Genomic DNA, 18,734 nt, shown 5'->3' on the forward strand with positions numbered 1-18,734 from the left:
ACTTACGGCACCATAAATGCAGATGAAACTGTTGCTTCTTATATAACCGCCGCTATCTTTTTACTTACAGAAATTGCCATTGACCCGCATTGGCCCCGTGTCGGTAATCAAATTCGAAATTCGATTTCCTATACTGAAATTTAGCCAATTCATCGAAAGAAGCGCTTAATTTTTTGCTTCTTCCAGTTATGTTTTATCTCCTCTTCGTTCTATGTAAGCAGTGCCGGTAATAAAATTCCACTGGTTTGTGTAAATTTACACATTGCGCTCCGGCAGCGATTCACTTTTCGCCCTTCATGCTCTTCATCTTTTTTTTTTTGTTTTCTTTCATCAGCTTAACAATTTGTAAAATATATTTGCATTTGAATTTAAATTTCGAATGATTTCTGAGGCAATCTCTCTATGGTGAGTGGCCAAATGCAATGTGTGTGGGTTGGCGGCAATCAATCAGTCAAGTCAAGTTCATTGAGGTAATAAATGAAACGAACATGGGAATTCATATTTCAGCTCAAATGGCATTTCGAAAGGAATTTTACGGTTAAGAATAACCAGAGGAGCGCAAACTATTAGTACTAAAATTTTAAGAGCTCGCTATAACCTTCTGCTACATTTTTTATTTGGTCACTTGAAATGCATTAATTTTTACTTGCATTTGGATCTTTTTATATATATATATATATATATTGCAGCGCTATATGTGTGTACACTGACAAAATTATGAATTCATTTTTTCACTTATCTGTTTTTTCAATTGACACACTTACGAACATACATTCGTTCAGCTATTAAACCCTGTAAGGAGATTCTTTCGATACAATTCGCGATTAATATAAATATTATCTATGCTACAGCTGCAACTCAATCCCTTTTACAGAATCCTATAGAAATACGCTAATCATTTGCTGCTCTTACTCAGATGGTTATCTTAACTGAATCAGTCTCGATTAATAACTTTCGTGGATATTTTGCGATACAAATTATATGTTAGGCCAATGTTACTAAATTTTACCTACATAAATCAGCGTTTTTATTATGAAGAGCAACTAATGTATCTTCGTAGAGAGTCTAAGTATGTATCTATAAATACAATTTTAGTTTCATATCAATTCTAAATTGTTAGATAAAGGGAAATAGTTGATTTTCACAAATTTTTGAAATATTGCAACTCTTTTGTATAATTCGTTGTAATATTTAAATTAACTAAAATAAAAATATCGTTTCCACTAAAACAAAAATATTTTGGTGAGACACCATTATTTGATTTCCTTTGTTTGGATACCGTATTTTAGGGGTTCATTTAACATCACAGTCAATTAAAATGGAACTTTGAGTCAAGCGGCAACTTTTTTAAAATTGTTTTATAAATAGAGTTTACGAAAACCTCCATCGTTTCACTACCATAATAAATTAAATAATTTTAATATTTTGTTTAATTGAAAAATGGCAACCATTTGCAAATATATTTCCGAAATAAAACTTGTTAAACCTCTATCGTTTTATACGTATTTTAATATATTTAAATTTTAGCCGACTTAAAAAAAGAGGGAGGTTATTAATTCGTCGGAGTAATTATTTTATATTTTTTTTTTGTATGTTACCGCATAACATTGGACGACGTTAAAGGAACGGAAAGGTGGTAACTCAGAGTTGGTTAAATACTAATTTGGTTCAGATCCGATCATTATATCATGAATAAATAAACGATAGTCTTGAATTTTTATATGAGAATTGAAGTCGGTTTTATTTGTTGCCGAAAAATTACTTGTATTATATTAAAAAGCATTTTCGAAATAAAACTTTCCAAAGTCCATATTAAAATATTTCATCACATCCTAACTCAACTCTATTTTAATCTCTAAGGGGTGGCAATCCAAATAGAAGATATTCTGCAACCAGAACTTTCGGAAACCTCTCCTGTTAGACACCCATGTTAAAATATTTAATTTAACTAGTTATTTGTTTTTGTTATATATGGTCTTATAACAATTATATTCAACATTTTTTATTGAGCTTGAGGCCGTTTTTTAATGAAAGACTATTGTGGAAAAGAAACATCTTAAATTAATTTCTAATTTCTAACAGTTGGCAAACCCTTTTTAAAAATATCCCAGAGTGTTTTCCTTAATCGCTCTCCCTGACACCCCTACCAAAACAATTGAGTAATTTCTTTTTTTTTTTTTTGCTTTCTGAACTGCTGGCAACTCTCTTCAGAATTCGAAATTAGGCATTTTTAAAAACCTTTTGTTTGACAGGCTCGATGTATTATTTTATTTAACTGAATAATTAATGGATTTTAACCTTAAAAAAGGTGGCAACTCTTTTAAAAAATATCCTACATTTTCATGAATGGAGGCTATAAGCTACCTAGGATACACATTTTCCATATAAATAACTGAACATTTTTGAACAATGATATCCTTAGAGTTGTTCACGTCAGGTGGAATGTTTCTCTCGATTACTCGGAAGTCCTTTTGCGACTATCAGAGCTTGCTTTTTTTTTAAATTTTCTGTTCAAAGGCGCTAATGTTAGCTATCTATAAAAAGATTCTCGAAATGCCCATATAACCACACCCAATATATCCAGTTAAAAAATATTAATTAGCACCTAAATATTAAAGCACCAGGAATTTCGCTGCTCTATACTTTCCTTGCCGGGACGCATTTCTATTTGTGCGATTACATTTTAAGACGTTTTAAGTGTGTAATAATATTTTATTACTTTTCGGTTGTACTTCTATAGACATACATATATGTATATGCACTAGTATGTGCATATGCATATATGTATATATACGTAAAGTATTGTTAACATTCGTCATCGTCGCATTTTTGGCGCGCTTTTCAATACGCATTTTATTACGAGTTATTATCGTTAATTTTTTATTATAGTACCTTCACACTTGTTCCGTTGCCCTTTTTGGTAAGTGTGCCAGCAAGTTTCGAGATTGTTGTTTTTATTTTTTTTTTTGTTGTTTGTTTTTTAGTTTTCCACTTTCGTTGTGTTCATGTACATACATATGTCGTATGTATGGTTGCGCAACTTTGTTTTTGATTAACATTTTTTACTCATCACCCTTTAAGTTTTGAGAACGTGCTTTTATGGTCTTCCTGCAAGATTAGTTTTATGTTTGCACGTACATAAAATATTTATTTCTTAACTTTTTTCAATTAAAACTGTAAACGAAGTAAGACATTTAGTGTATACACATATACTACATATGTAGGTATGTAAGTAGTTCTTCAAAACCTCTTAAAATTATGGATAGAGTAAAGACTAGGTAATTTTTTTCTAAGACTTGATATCTTAAAAAAAAAAAAAAATTATTCTGATATACATAAGTATTCTACGTCACCTGAAGTACTTTCGCTCCAGAGTTGGTACAGGTAATAAAAATCAATTTAAGTGTCTTAAAAAGTTGGTGCAAATGTTAACTTTAACATGATGAATGGCGTTCTTTCAAATATGTCGGATAATTCATGCTATCTGCAAACTTTGTTATATTCGGTTAAAATTCTTACTTTAAAATTATGAGAGGCGTTTTTTTTTTTCAAATTTAACATGGCGGACAAGTATTTGAAAAATGTTTGATCTTACTTGAAATATATTACTAGCGGGTTCTGGGTACGAATAGGGACATGAAATTTCTTATTTCAAAATGGCGGATCCAATATTTTTGAACGAATTCAGAAGCATATAACCTATTTTTTTACCTGAACCAATTTTAGAAAAACAGTATGACGTATAGAGGGTATTGCCTCATATTAAAACAGAATAAAAAACCGGCCCCAAAATCTCTTAATTCCAATAATGTTTTTTTTTTTTTAATTCTAAATTTTCGGTTACGAAATGTTCGATGACTTTCATGTCACCGTGTGACAAAAACTAGAAATTTTCAAAACAAACGAGGCAAATGATGTACTTACGAAACAATGGGACAGATATAGCAAAACTTTATTCTTAGTTTTTCTCTCTGACGTTAGTATGTTTTTAAAGGACCTCAAAATTTGAAAGGAAATAAATAATTTAATAGAGTTTGAAGCGCGATATTCGAGGATGTGGTCGCATGTATATTAATTCTTAAGACAAAATTTTTTTTTTAATATATATTACAAATTTTAAAGCACCTTTCCGGTACCTACCTATTCGTCCTTATGCATGAAAAACATTTTTTTTTATTCTACAGAATTTTCTCTTTTATTTGAAACCCATGTTGTTATTCTATATTTCACTGAGTTTTTTAAATCAATTGAATGGCATTGACTATGACATCCATATGGTGGTATCAGAAATAACTTCGAGCACAATAATTTATTTAATTTTTTTAACTCAACGAAATCAGTTCTTAGGAAAATTCCAACTTCCATACATATGCATAAGTAATTTTACGCATTCCTGCACTTATTTACATACATACAAGCATACATGTAAATACATATATTCTGTACAAATACATATGTATGAATGCAATAGGTCGCACTGATATGTGCTACGATTTTATGGTAAACATACTTTAACCCAAGCACATTTCCAGGCGCATTGACAGCATTATATGTAAGTAGTTGCAAGTTAAATGCATTGCAAAAATACTCATACATTCATACATGCATACACGTATAAGTATGTACACACATACATACATATTTGAGTGTTTAACACAAAACAAATATTTATAACCGAGAGTGCACGTAGTAAAATCGACAAACGCTTGCTTCTTTACCTAGTTAAGTGCAACTGCAGTCAAATGCATGCACACAGGCACGCAATGGCCTCATACACTACATACATACTATGTATGTATGTATGTACGTATAAGAACATAACCTGACCCCTTCGATGGCAATCGTAAGTGCTGTCTTTGTAGCAAACAATGCGTTCAGCTGGGGTTATTATGAAACTTTGCATGCAACGATACAGAGTTTGCATATGCATGTGATAGGCGACGGTGTGGTGCAGGTGATCTACAAGAATAATAACAAGCAACTGTAGCAGGAAAGGTGCTTGGCTGCCAATTGAAAAACCTAAAATTGTGACAATTTATTGCTTTTCAATGTTGCCACATACTCTTGGTGGAGCTTAAGAATAGCTATAGGCATACATGCATACATACATATACGTATGTATCTGCATATCCGCATTTTTGCTTAGTTGGCGCAGAGGCAGGTGAAGGTCTGCACAAAAGGAGTAAAGTGAGCAAACAGTGTTGCTTTCAGGAGAAAATTGATGTGTGATACTGTTTACTTAAAACAAAATGCAAAGCAAGGTATAGACATATTGGATGCGTATACATACATACTACATACATATGTATGTACATATGTACATGCATGCGTATGAGCGCAAGGCTTTTGATAAACAAATCAGACATTTTATGTTACTTATACTCGTTTGAGGTACCTTTCCTTCTCTAGGTCAATAGTATGTATTTGCTACTTTTTTTATGCAAAGCAACTAATTTACAAATTGACCCACATGCCTTTAGAAAATTCCACAGAATATTGAACACACACGTTATAGTTAAAAGAATACATAGTTCTGCTGAAATAAAAATGCTCCAATTAAAATTGCATGCCGTGCACAATACTTGAAAAATCTTGATATCCAGAGAAGGAAGTTAAGTAATCAAATTACCAATATAAACTGATCTGGATTTTGTTGTCCTCTCTGGGGTAATTTCTAACTGTCGAGCTTAGCAAATTTGCGAACAGATTCCATGAATCTTTGCCTTGCCAACCCTTAAAATCCTCATTTAAAATCGGACTAAAATTACACCCGCTTCCCGTATAACGCTAAATTTCAAATATATGAAAACTCCGATATTTTCTTACTTACAAAAATCTTTTAAAAATAAATAAGACTGGTTCAGACTTTTAGATGGTTTAGAGAAAATTTAAGCGACGATATTTGATTCCTCGCCGAGTATATAATATTCGCTTTCGCCCGACTTACTTATTTTAAGTTTGTATTGTGAATGAAAAACAAGTAAGGACATACCTTTCATAAACATCAGAAAATTGTACTTCAACCGATTAGGTACTGCATTTTAAATTTGTTGTTTGGGAGATAAACTAAATTTTTACCTTCACTGCTAGATAGAGGAGTTATATAAAAATCCCTAACTGAACAATCAGTGGTATAGAAGATATCACTTATACGGGGCACAATAGACCTACTGCTCGTATACAGGACCGATTTTAAAGAATTTCTTAGTCGACTTTTTATGATTATCTAGAAAGTAAAGAAGGGGTTTTAGGATAAAACCGATATCTGAAAAATCAGTTGTAAGGAGGCTATAGGTTACGGTGACGGAGAAGTTAGCAAACGTTTTTTGTTAAAGTTACTTTTTAATCAGAGTTCTGACAGCAAGGCAATAGTTCTACAGTTCCATAATCAAATTTTCAATAGTCAATAGTTAGTTAAAGCCAAAAAAGCTAAACAACAAAACTCGCTTGCTAACTTCACGCAGCAAGCCCTTTTGCAGCAAACAGTTCTGACACCATCAGCTTACGAAAAATAAAGAATTCTGCAGTTCCCTAATAGTCCCGAAAAAGTTCCGCGAAACTTAAAAAAAAAAATTCACACTATTTTTTTTTATTTATTTTTTTAATTACTTTTTAATCAGAGTTCCTGACAGCAAGGCAATATTTAGTTCTACAGTTCCCTAACCGAATTGTCAATAGTTTTGTTAATTCAACCCAAAACAGCTAAAAAACAAAAATCGCTTGCTAACTTCACGCGCAAGCCTTAATTCAGCAAAAACAGTCCTGATAGGACCGGTTCCCTAATAGTCCCGAAAAAAGTTCCCCGAAATCCAGAAAAAAAAACAAACAAACAAAATTCTGTAAACTCCTGCTCCAAAGCCGTGCTCCACCTTGGAGCCGCGAGTATATCAGATTTAGCTGTCGCTCTGGGGTTTAGGTAACTTTTTGCCCAAAGTTGTTTCACAAATTGTTAAAAGTTAAATTTTGGAAGGCACAGCTCAACAAAGCTAATGCGCAGCCCTGTTACCCTGAGGGTGGAAGGTTGTATAAGATTTCTGTACTTTACATACAATGTGTGCCTCCCCTATTCAAGAAGCACCTCAAAAGCCACGCTTGGGTTTGTTCCCATTCATTTCTCGTCTTTTTTTCAACAGAAGGGAGCAGCATAAATAAGAATTGGTTTGGCATCACATGATCTCCGATTCCGCTCCATTAATTTCCGGCAGGTCCAGATGGCGGCCTCGGCTTTTTGAATAGTTTTGTCTAGCTGCGGATTCCTCGAGAGTTTGTCATCAAGGATAACTCCTAGTTATTTGACCTCTTTGGTGAAGTGTTTATTTTCTTCTTGGATAACTACTTCAACTAATTTGTCCTTTTTCCTTGAGGAAATTAATATAAAGTCTTAACTATGTGCGCAGCTATGTACCAATTATAGTTTGGTTTGATACACTTCCTAATAGCGGATAGTTACAACACAGAAAAATTGTTTAAGTTATATGTATACATATACACATATACAAATACACCCTACGATTCAGGCACACTAATAAAATAAAAATTGCCTTCAATGCGCGCGAATTGTAATGCAGTCATAAGCATTCACCTCACGATAAAGCCTTTTAAAATCCCGCTTTATAGCAGCTATTCTAAGAAATTACCACAACCAATCACATTGTGTAAGTGTTTATGTGTATGTGCGTTATGCTGCGTGCTAGCCTGGTGCTATGTAGTTATCGATTAATTTTCACCTGTTATTTCACTCTAATACAACCTTGAAGCCGCAACCATTAAAATAATTTCTGCGGAAAGCAAACAAATGCACTTTCACTTATATATTTACGCTACCAAACACACACATGTGCATGTGTAAGCTTAAGTATATTGCTGCTATAGAAATTGACTTTTATCGTGATTTACAATCGCTTTGGCCTTTGTGAGCATGCTGCATGCCACACACAACGCAAGCGTCCATTCACAAACGCTCATTTATGTACTACTAAAGATTGCATACATATGTATATGTTTACACAGATATAATGCTCCTTGTGCATGTGCTCTTTGATTTTACCAACGCTGATATGCACCAGCTTTCGTGTGTGTGTGTGTGTGTGCTTTGGTTTGAGCTTTTAGTTCAGCTTACTTAGTAAGTCGTTTTCACTTTTCTGCTTCACGTTCCGCACGAGTACTTTCATTTCGCAAACCTTACACATATGTATTTTTTCTTCGAATTACTTTTCCATACTTTTATGACTGTTGCACCCAAGTTTTTGCTATTTTTACAAGCTTTTTTGTTATTACAACCAGGCCGCGATGTACATACATATATGTTTGTATTCACATTTCCACCTATAAACTTGTATACATATATACACTTACGTATGCATTTATATAGTATGTGTTCCACAACTTCATTTGCGACTTCCCACAAGCCAAAATTGCATGAGCACTGAAGATTTTGTTAATCAGTTTCTTAAAGCTTTATTGTAGACACTTCGCAACATTTCGGCAAATGAAGATGGGGTAATCTGACTTTGCATTTACTTTAAATATTTATCTTAGACTTTTGGATTGAAAAGCTATTAACCTAATATTTAGTAGTCTCATAAGTATTTAAGTCAAATGCTTTTGAATATTGTTAATAATTGGTCTAGACGGAAAGAATTAAACTGTATTAATTTTAAGTTCAAAAACTTGCAAATTTAAATATTTTTGTATGTAACTAGATATTAACTTACATCTAGAAATTTTTGGCACAAGTACCCCGCTTAACATCATTCGGTACCTACATTATTATTTAGCGATCCAGAAAAATATGCATGTATTTTTATGTACATGTAACGGAGAATAGTATCGGGTGCATAAGTGTAGTATGGTGCCGAGACCAGAATACCACGCATGTGGGGAAAGTCATTCACCAAGTATTGGCCAAAAACCAATATTCTGCGTCCGGTTTAAGCAGCTCACGATTTACAGTGTTCACATTGGGCACCCTCTGCGTAGCAACCAAAACCCACTCAAAAGCGAGCTACTTGTGAGAAAGAAAATACACAGCAACAGTTGGTGCGATGGGTTCTCCAGATCAAGAAATGGAAACCAAATCGATAATGTTGTGATAGACGGAAAACACTAGGGATGTGACCGGTATCCGGAATCCGGCTTATCCGACCGTTATTCTGTTATCCGACTATCCAACCAGATACTGGCTAAAATCCGGCCAGATTTCAAGATTTTAAAATATAGAAGATTAAATTTAAAAATCTAGTTTAAAAAAAATTTTAATTGTATTTTTATAATAAAATTTAGTAGTGTCTATTTAGTAAATAAAGTTAAAATTTTTTAAGTTTTTCATTATGAAAATAAACATTTCCGATTTATATGGCCACAACTTATTTCTATTTTCAACAAAAATGCGTCTCCTTGCACCAAACACTCTTTCGGAGTTCACTCAGTAAGATGTTGCATACTTCATTGCCAGTGTAAATAAATTTAAAATTTCTTTGCGACTGTACTTCCACTAGCTTAAAGAATCTTCTTGCATGGATATAAGAGGTATTTGTGAATATTACTCCATTTCTAAATCGCTGTCTTGTTTCTTGTACGGTCGCTGTCTTGTCTACCCATCGTTTGGCTATCCACATCTCTACAAAAACTAGAATCAGTATATCAGAGCCGTTGGCGATTTTCTCAAAGCATTTCCAAATATTCTGGTGAACTCCCTCTTCAATAGAAGCTTTCACGAGAGTTCGGTCATTTTCCTATAATTCAACTGGTTTCTTCATGCTAACTGATTTATATTTTCGAATTGGTATATCATCAATACAGTTTTTAACTTTATTGATGTCCGTTCAGCTCGAAAGAGCAGAAAATCTGATCAAAAGTACATATGTCGGTGAAAAAAAAACAATACTACAATATTGTGAAATTTATAAAGGGCAGCAGTCTATTGGCTATCCGATCGGATATCCGAATCCGGCTCTTATTCTGTACCAGGCACATCCCTAGAAAACGCAGTGTTTTATACATACGCACACTACGAGGGACAAACATTCCCGATTTTAGGTAACCAAAAAAAAAATAGGCCGATATACGGCAGTGTGAGGAGCTTTAAAAGCTAGGCGGCAAGAAGCACACCCGAAAATTAGTCGACCTACGGCAGATTTAAAGGTCTTCGTGAACCGCTATAAGAACAACCACGGCGATCTATTGGCCTTCTCTGCTATAAAATGATCTGGCGGATAGGAACCTGGCTGCATTAGATATTTCCAATCTTCGCCAGTAGGCTCGGAAGAAAAAAAACTGGCGTGATATATTGAAGGAGCATTTTGCTGTAGCATCGTAAAGAAGTGCTTTCATTTTGGATGAAGACATGCTAGATGGATTTTTTTTTGATAAAGGGGAGTTGATTTCTACACTTATCTTTTTTTTTGAAACTTCCACCAGAGGGCGCAACATTAAACATTTTCACATTTTTTTTCGAAACCTATTTTCGCAATTTGGCAAACTCCAAATGGATTTTAGATCATGGTTTCTTCATCAAATTTGCTTAGAATTACTTGTAGAATCCTCCTACATATGTTAAACGCGCATAGTAAAAAAAAACTTACCCGCCCTAATATACCTGTGTGTATATTATACATATACGCAATGCGTATATTTATTTTTTCTGAGAGTATGTGTTATTTTAGCACAAATCCCTTACCACATGCCATTATGTGCATTTAGGTATATACAAATGGTCGTTCAAATTACAAAACCGCGTATCAAGAAAGCGCAAAACCTGGTATGGGAGGTTGCCCAAATTTTATAGAAGAAAGCAAAACATGTCTTATTTAAAAACGGTTCTCTCTTTAATCCGTAATTGTCTCCTGATATTATGTCTAAGTATCGATATTTTAGTATGAATGAATAAGGGCTTGATGCCAGTAGCTTCCGGTGAGCAAATAATCTTTTTTGGCACAAATGTCAGTGACGAGGTTTTGCAGAACCAAGATACGCGGTTTTGTCTTTTCAACGACGATATGTATGTATGTATGTGTATTTAAAATTGTATGGTGTAATGGGTATGCACATATGGCATAGCTTTCGTTTTTTGTGCCTTTTGTGCTCTTACATCTTTTCTCTGCTTCGCCTTCTATTTACCTAAATTTCCCCTATTATTCTTTAGCTATGATTTTATTTATTTTTGCGTTCTCCAACGCTTTGCTTTTTTAAATCAGATTTGCTGCGCTGGGACGCACGCTCGCGTAAAAATGTTTTTTTTTTCTCGCTTACCATTTGGCTAACACACGTGCGGAAAATTCATAGTATATTGGCTACTTCTTCTGTGATTACCCGTAAAGTAGTACAAAAAGGTACAGTGTGGAAGATATCTGTCTCAATTTTATTAGGCGAAATTTATTATCTAATGAAATAAATGGGAAGTAAAAAATTATCTTTATAGTTCTTCTTCAACAAGTAAATTTTCCTAAAAAGAAAAAGGACTATTATGTTATTCACGCATCAAACGTGCCGCGTCCGTGGCGGCCGATGTCCAACACAGTTCTGGATTAGTTACTTGAGCTGTCAAAGAAATTATTTCTTATAAAATCAAAAAGGATTTGTTGTCAAGAGTTAAATTCTTAAGTATGAAATTAAAAAGTTAAACAAAAGGCTGTCATTCGTTTAAAAGGATATTTTTAGGAAATGTATATAAACGTTTATCAGCTTTCTGTCTGTCAAAGTACTTCTTCAAGGAAGTTTTAAAAGCTATAATCTTTTAGGTGGTATAGATTATATCTTTTCTGCTACGGGCTTTAAGAAATTATAGCAGTATTACCTTAAGTGAGGCTAGTCCTGCCCTAGTCTTGGAAACACACAAAATCTGTTGAAAATTATTTTATATTGCTTTCATACGTAGTTACTATATGTATGTATATATTTACGTTCATACGGTGTTTTATACATACAAATGTTTGTATGTGTGTACACATATATTTTCGCTTTATCCGCCATGTAATTCGCTTAGCTTTGCAGCATTCGACACACGAGCAAGCAGATTTGCTATTTATTTTGTGGTTAGCACTCTTTGCGTTCATTTTGACGTTCTGTTTTTATTATTTTTTTATTTAAGGAGGAAAAATGCTTAAAGTAAATTTGAAATATTATTATATTTAAAACCGATAGCTCAATGGATTTTGGAAATTCGGAAGAAATTGGTAATCAGAATTTTAGATACTTACAGCCGATTTCTCAGTGGACGTTTAATTATAATCAAAAGATTATCTCTTCTTGTCTGTTTCTCAGTGTACTTAATCGATGATTAATAATAATAATAATAGATTGGTGCTTACACATATTTTAGTGTTTGGCAGAGCTTCTCCCCCTACTTGTGGCGAGCGCGTTGAGGTTGTCACACAAAGCGGAGGGACCTACAGTTTTACGCCGACTCCGAACAGCGATTGCATTTTTATGAGAAGCTGTTTTTCATGGCAGAAATACTCTCGGAGGTTTGCCATTGCCTGCCGAGGGACGACCGCTGTTAAGAAAAAATCTTTTTTATATATATTTTTGCGATGTTGCTTTAACCAGGGCTTGAACCCAGGCGTTGCGGAGTGAAAGCGCGCACTGCTTACCACTACACCACAGCGGCCGACGATCGATGATTTACTCATACTTAATTCACCAACATTGAGCAGTCAACTATTGATTTACTAATTATTTGTTAACTTATACTTATTTATCAACTGAGAAATCGGCTGTAATTATTAAAGGCCTAATTGACAACATAATTATACGTATTGACTTAATTTGTTAACCGCGTTTCTCCTTTCTAGACACAATTACTCTACTTTTACTCCAAGTAAGACAGTGCATTTTGTTTGCGAATGTGTTTGGTTCCGAAATTTTCATTTAACTTTCTGCTAAAAGACGAAACAAAATTTTTTCGAAAGTTATTCAAAATTCTAAATTTCACAATTTCCCGGATTGGCAAGTTAGTTTTAGAATATCAAAAAATATTATAGCAACGAAAAAAGTTCTGCTCTCATTTAAAATACTTATGGCTATTTGGGATTTTAGAGATTTTCGGGATTCTCGGGACTCATTGATATATTAATCGATATTTTTATCGGTTTTGTTATCGACATTTTCATAGATTTTGTTATCGAAATTTTTATCGATTTTGCTATCGATATCCTCGCAGCTTATCGATATTTTTAACGATTTTGTTATCGATATTTTTTTATGGATATTTTTAATGATTTTGTTATCGATATTGTTCCAGATTTTGTTATTGGTATTTTAATCGAATTTGTTGTCGGTATTTTCATCGAATTTCTTATCGATATTTTTATCGTTTTATAATCGATATTGTCATCGATTTTTTATCGATTACCTAACGATTTCGTTACCAGTTATTTATGGATTTTGTTATCGACTATTTATCGATTTTATAATAGATTTTGTTATCGATCATTTATCGATTATTTCTCGACTTTGTTATCGATATATTTTGTCGAATTTGGTATCAATATTTTTATCGATTTTTGTTATCGATTTTTTATCGGTTTGTTATTGATATTTTTATCTATTTTCAAACCGATTTTGCTACCAATATTATTATCTATTTTACTATAGATTTATAGATAGATAGATTATCGATTACCTATCTATTTTGTTACCAGTTATTTATGGATTTTGTTATCGATTATTTATCGATTATGTTATCGATTTTGTAATCGATATTTTTAATGATTTTGTTATCGATATTTTTTTTTGATATTTTTATTGGTTTTGTTATAGATATTTTTACAGATTTTGTGATCGATATTTTAAACGAATTTTTTATCGGTATTTTTATCGAATTTCTTGTCGATTTTGTAGCCGATATTGTCATCGATTTTTAGTCGATTCCTTATCGATTTTGTTCCCGGTTTTTTATAGATTTTGTTATCGGTTTTGTTATCGATGATTTATAGACTTTGTTATCGATGATTTATAGACTTCGTTATCGATATATTTGTGGATTTAGTTATCAACATTGTTATCGATTATTGTTGTCGATTGTGTATCGATATTTTTATCGATTTTCCAATCGACTTTGCTAACAATACTATTATCGATTTTGCTATAGGAGTTTTTATCGAACTTGTCATCGGTTTTGTTATCGATATTTTGTTGGATGTTACTATCGATTTTGTTATCGATAGAGTATAAAGATTAAAATGAAGATAAAGAAAACAGAATAACATAATGGTAGTGAATGGAAAAAACACAGAAATATAACCTTTAGCGTTTTTTTTTTATTTTGAAGAGAGAAGCGAGTCACACATGTATGCCAAATGAGTTAAGGTATTATGTACGTATATATGTTTAGTATTACAATAATTTTTTTATATAAATTTAACACGTACTATGTACATATACATAATATTATATACCTATAAATAATGTATAGACATGTTTTTCTCAACTAAATATTATGTTTTCATTACAGAGACTGCAGAGTAGTGCGCGATCCACAGACGCTAAAATCGAAAGGATACGGTTTTGTTTCATTTGTGAAGAAATCGGTAAGTGTATTAAAAATCAAGTAAATGATACCAAATCTAATATAGCACAAAAAATATAGTACCGCTAAATGCAAGCAAAACAAAAAATAAAGTTTCTTCAATAACGTGGTAGCCTACCACTGGTAGGGCATGGCATCCAAGAAGAATAAAGAGGTGTGCAAAATTTAAATCATTCTTTTGTCATACAGTTGGTGCTTAGTTTAAAATTCTGTCTAAACAAAATTTTGCAAATACATTTACAAAAGCTGAAAAACGTATGAAATCAAACGCATAACAATATAAAGAATTATACATATGTAAATAAAGGCGAAGCATTAAGACATTTTACTTTTTCTGTTTTCACATTAATAATTTAAAATCTTTGTGAATGTATGATGAGCACATTCGAAACTTTCTTATATGTATTAACACGCAGCCAACTCTTCTGCGAAAACACTTCTTCCTTTTGCATAGTAGGGTGTTAAACTGACAACAAGGCGCAGCTGCGAAGCCTTCTGCTTTCCCACCCATACAAACGATACACCCCGCCCGATAGACGTCCGTCAGTCGGTTTTAAAACGCATTGCACGCTCATTCGTCAGCGGCCCGGCAGCTGTAAGGGCTGTCAGTCTACAAAGCTGACAGTGGGACTGTTTCACAGCCATTGGAGAACGTGTGAGCCACTTAAGCTCTGTGCCTAGACTGGCAGACTCGGTGGCTGTCAGTCACACTGCTGCATGCATACTTGCATACATATAAATATACTTATTACATTTATCAGTCTGTCATACTAAAGTCATTCAGTCGATTTGACTGACATGCCAAAGGTGTACCGGTGTCAGACACCTTTAACACAGTAGCTGAGTCAGCGAAGGTCGTAATAGCGTCAACTCAACTGTAAAGAGGTTAATTAACAAAAATGAAGACATTTTCACTGTAGTTTATTTCTTGTTCGCGTGTGTTTGCAGGTGTTCGTATATATAATATTCAGTAGTGTGGCGCGCCTGAAGATATACATGCTGGAAGCTCAGTCAAGTTAGCGGCGCTGAAATGAAAAAATGAAGAAAAAATTTGTTCGTATTATTGTGCTCATTGTGTGCTATTTTCGGCCACTTTTCGTTTTTTTGGGCTCCGACCATTTGGTAAATAATTAAGACTTTGCCAAGTTAACCGTAACTTAGCAAAACATTCATTCAATGAAGTCGTTTTACTACTTATCTGGGCTTATTTTTTTGGGCTTTTTATGTGCTTTCAAAATATTGCCCAGTAAACATTGAAAACCCGCTTGACGTCACGCTATCTGGCCCACTTCTTAAACTTTAGTCGAACTCGGATAAATATTATTGAGGAATTACGTGCTATTTTTGGGCCTTTTACAGTCACCAAAATAGTTATAGGAGCTCATCCAGTTTCCGAGATATTTAAGACTTTGCTGAGTTAACTGTAACTTAGCAAACCATCCATCCATTGAAGACTTTTTACTGCTTTTCTGGGTCTATTATTTTGGGATTTTTATGTGCTTTGCAAATATTGCCCGTTGAACTTTGAAAAATCGCTAAAAATATTGCCCAGTAAACATTGAAAACTCGCTTGACGTCGTTGTAGCCGACCAACTTTATAAACTTTGGTCGAACACGGATAAATATTGCTGAGGAATTAGGTGATATTTAGGGGCTTTTCAGAGCCGTCAAAATTATTTACGGTGATCACTAAGTTTCCGTGATTATTAACACTTTGCTGCGTTAAATTTAACTTAGCAGAACATCTATTAAGTGAAGACTTTTTATTTAACGTTTCAAGTTTATGAACAACTGTCAAGTGTACACATTGGGGTGTTTAATAAACTCATACCCAAATTCATAAAAAATAAATAACACTTTAACTGCTCGAAATTTCGTATGAAAATGTCACTTTATAGAGCTCTTAAACCTATATTATTTTTTATGAATAAGGCCATCAGAGTTTAATTTGACGTTTATTTGTTTACTTTTTCTTATTCACATTTAGCCTGTTCCCGTACTCCAGCATTTAGAAAGAAATAGAATACCAACCGTTTAGCTATAAAGAAATAAAAAAATATGTAGCTAAATAGAATTTTTCATGCTTATTTCAACCATATGAAAATTATTTGGCGCAAATAAAAAATAAAGCCAATAAAAAAGGTTCAAGTTTAACTTTTATATTTTTATATTTATAATACCTCGGAAACTATTTGACCGATCACAAACATATGCTAAAGTTTATTTAATGCTAAAGTTTATTTAAGTACCTTTAACGTGATGTATACAGTATAACCTTTTTGAAAAGAAATTTTAAATAAACGCTATTTAAAAAAATGTATATTTATATATGTTTTGGTTTTAGGTATTTCTGGCTTAAAAATATAAAAAAAATATAAAAATTATTCACACCAAGTGAAATACCCCCTAAATACCTTCATTTTGACGTCATTTAAAAAAAAATAAAAAAAATTTTCTTTAACCATTGATGTCTTTATTTTTAACTTTCGCCAAATAAAATCCTGCAGTACCGCAACATACTAAAAGTCGACAAGTTGGTTGCAGGTTTTGATTATCAAAGACACAAACCAAATGCAAATTGGTCGAATTTGGTTTTTATCTTTGATAATCCAAACCTGCAACCAATTTGCCGACATTTAGTATGTTGCCGTACTGCAGAATTTAATAAAAATAGTTCCAGGTCGTTCCATCCACATAAGTGTAGAATACCAGCAATCTAGCTATGCAAAAACCACAATGTGGCTCGATAGAACTTTTTTGTCCCTACAAAAATTATTTGGGTAAAGTAAAAAATTAAAAAGAGATCAATGGTTAAAGCTAAATTTTTTGATTTTTTTTTAATATTATTATCTTCTGAACAATATAACCTATTAAAAAACCAATGACGTCGAAATAAAGGTAATTAGGGGATATTTCACTTGGTGGACATAATTGTTTCGTTTGTTTATATTTTTAAGCCAGAACTCCCTAATAATCAAAAAATATATAAATATATATATTTTTTAAATGGCGTTTACTTAAAATTTGTTTTCAAAAAGGTTATACTGTATACGTCGCGTAAAAGGTATTTAAATTATCTCTAAATTAGCATCAATAGGCTTGTAATCGGTCAAATAGTTTCCGAGATATTATAAATATAAAAATATAAAAGTTAAACTTGAACCTTTTTTATTGGCTTTATTTTTTATTTGCGCCAAATAATTTTCATATGGTTGAAATAAGCATGAAAAATTCTATTTAGCTACATATTTTTTTATTTCTTTATAGCTAAACGGTTGGTATTCTACACCACGGCTACTTCGGACTATTTCTGTCTAAATGCTGAAGTACGGGAACAGGCTAAATGTGAATAAGAAAATGTGAACAAATAAATGTCAAATTTAACTCTGATGGCCTTATTCATAAAAAATAATATAGGTTTAAGAGCTCTATAAAGTGACATTTTCATACGAAATTTCGAGCAGTTAAAGTGTTATTTATTTTTTATGAATTTGGGTATGAGTTTATTAAACACCCCAATGTGTACACTTGACAGTTGTTCATAAACTTGAAACGTTAAATAAAAAGTCTTCACTTAATAGATGTTCTGCTAAGTTAAATTTAACGCAGCAAAGTGTTAATAATCACGGAAACTTAGTGATCACCGTAAATAATTTTGACGGCTCTGAAAAGCCCCTAAATATCACCTAATTCCTCAGCAATATTTATCCGTGTTCGACCAAAGTTTATAAAGTTGGTCGGCTACAACGACGTCAAGCGAGTTTTCAATGTTTACTGGGCAATATTTTTAGCGATTTTTCAAAGTTCAACGGGCAATATTTGCAAAGCACATTAAAAGCCCAAAATAATAAACCCAGAAAAGCAGTAAAAAGTCTTCACTGGATGGATGGTTTGCTAGGTTACAGTTAACCCAGCAAAGTCTTAAATATCTGGGAAACTGGATGAGCTCCTATAATTATTTTGGTGACTGTAAAAGGTCCAAAAATAGCACGTAATTCCTCAATAATATTTATCCGAGTTCGACTAAAGTTTAAGAAGTGGGCCAGATAGCGTGACGTCAAGCGGGGTTTCAATGTTTACTGGGCAATATTTTGAAAGCACATAAAAAGCCCAAAAAAATAAGCCCAGATAAGTAGCAAAAAGACTTCATTGAGTGAATGTTTTGCTAAGTTACGGTTAACTTGGCAAAGTCTTAATTATTTACCAA

At 32.9% G+C, this 18,734-nt stretch overlaps 1 protein-coding gene across 1 annotated transcript in view; it reads left to right on the forward strand.

Annotated features, from left to right (window-relative positions):
- LOC118737541 (nucleolysin TIA-1) overlaps positions 1–18,734 on the forward strand; it is a 383,280-nt gene that overhangs the window by 287,616 nt on the left and 76,930 nt on the right. The window contains exon 3 of the mRNA XM_036468115.1: positions 14,453–14,528. Within this exon, the coding sequence (XP_036324008.1) occupies positions 14,453–14,528 (76 nt within the window). The remainder of the gene's footprint in view (positions 1–14,452; positions 14,529–18,734) is intronic.

This window comes from Rhagoletis pomonella, unplaced genomic scaffold (assembly GCF_013731165.1).
Source record: "Rhagoletis pomonella isolate Grant_MI unplaced genomic scaffold, Rhpom_1.0 Rhpom_scaffold_00004, whole genome shotgun sequence".
In the NCBI taxonomy this organism is placed as follows: domain Eukaryota; kingdom Metazoa; phylum Arthropoda; class Insecta; order Diptera; family Tephritidae; genus Rhagoletis; species Rhagoletis pomonella.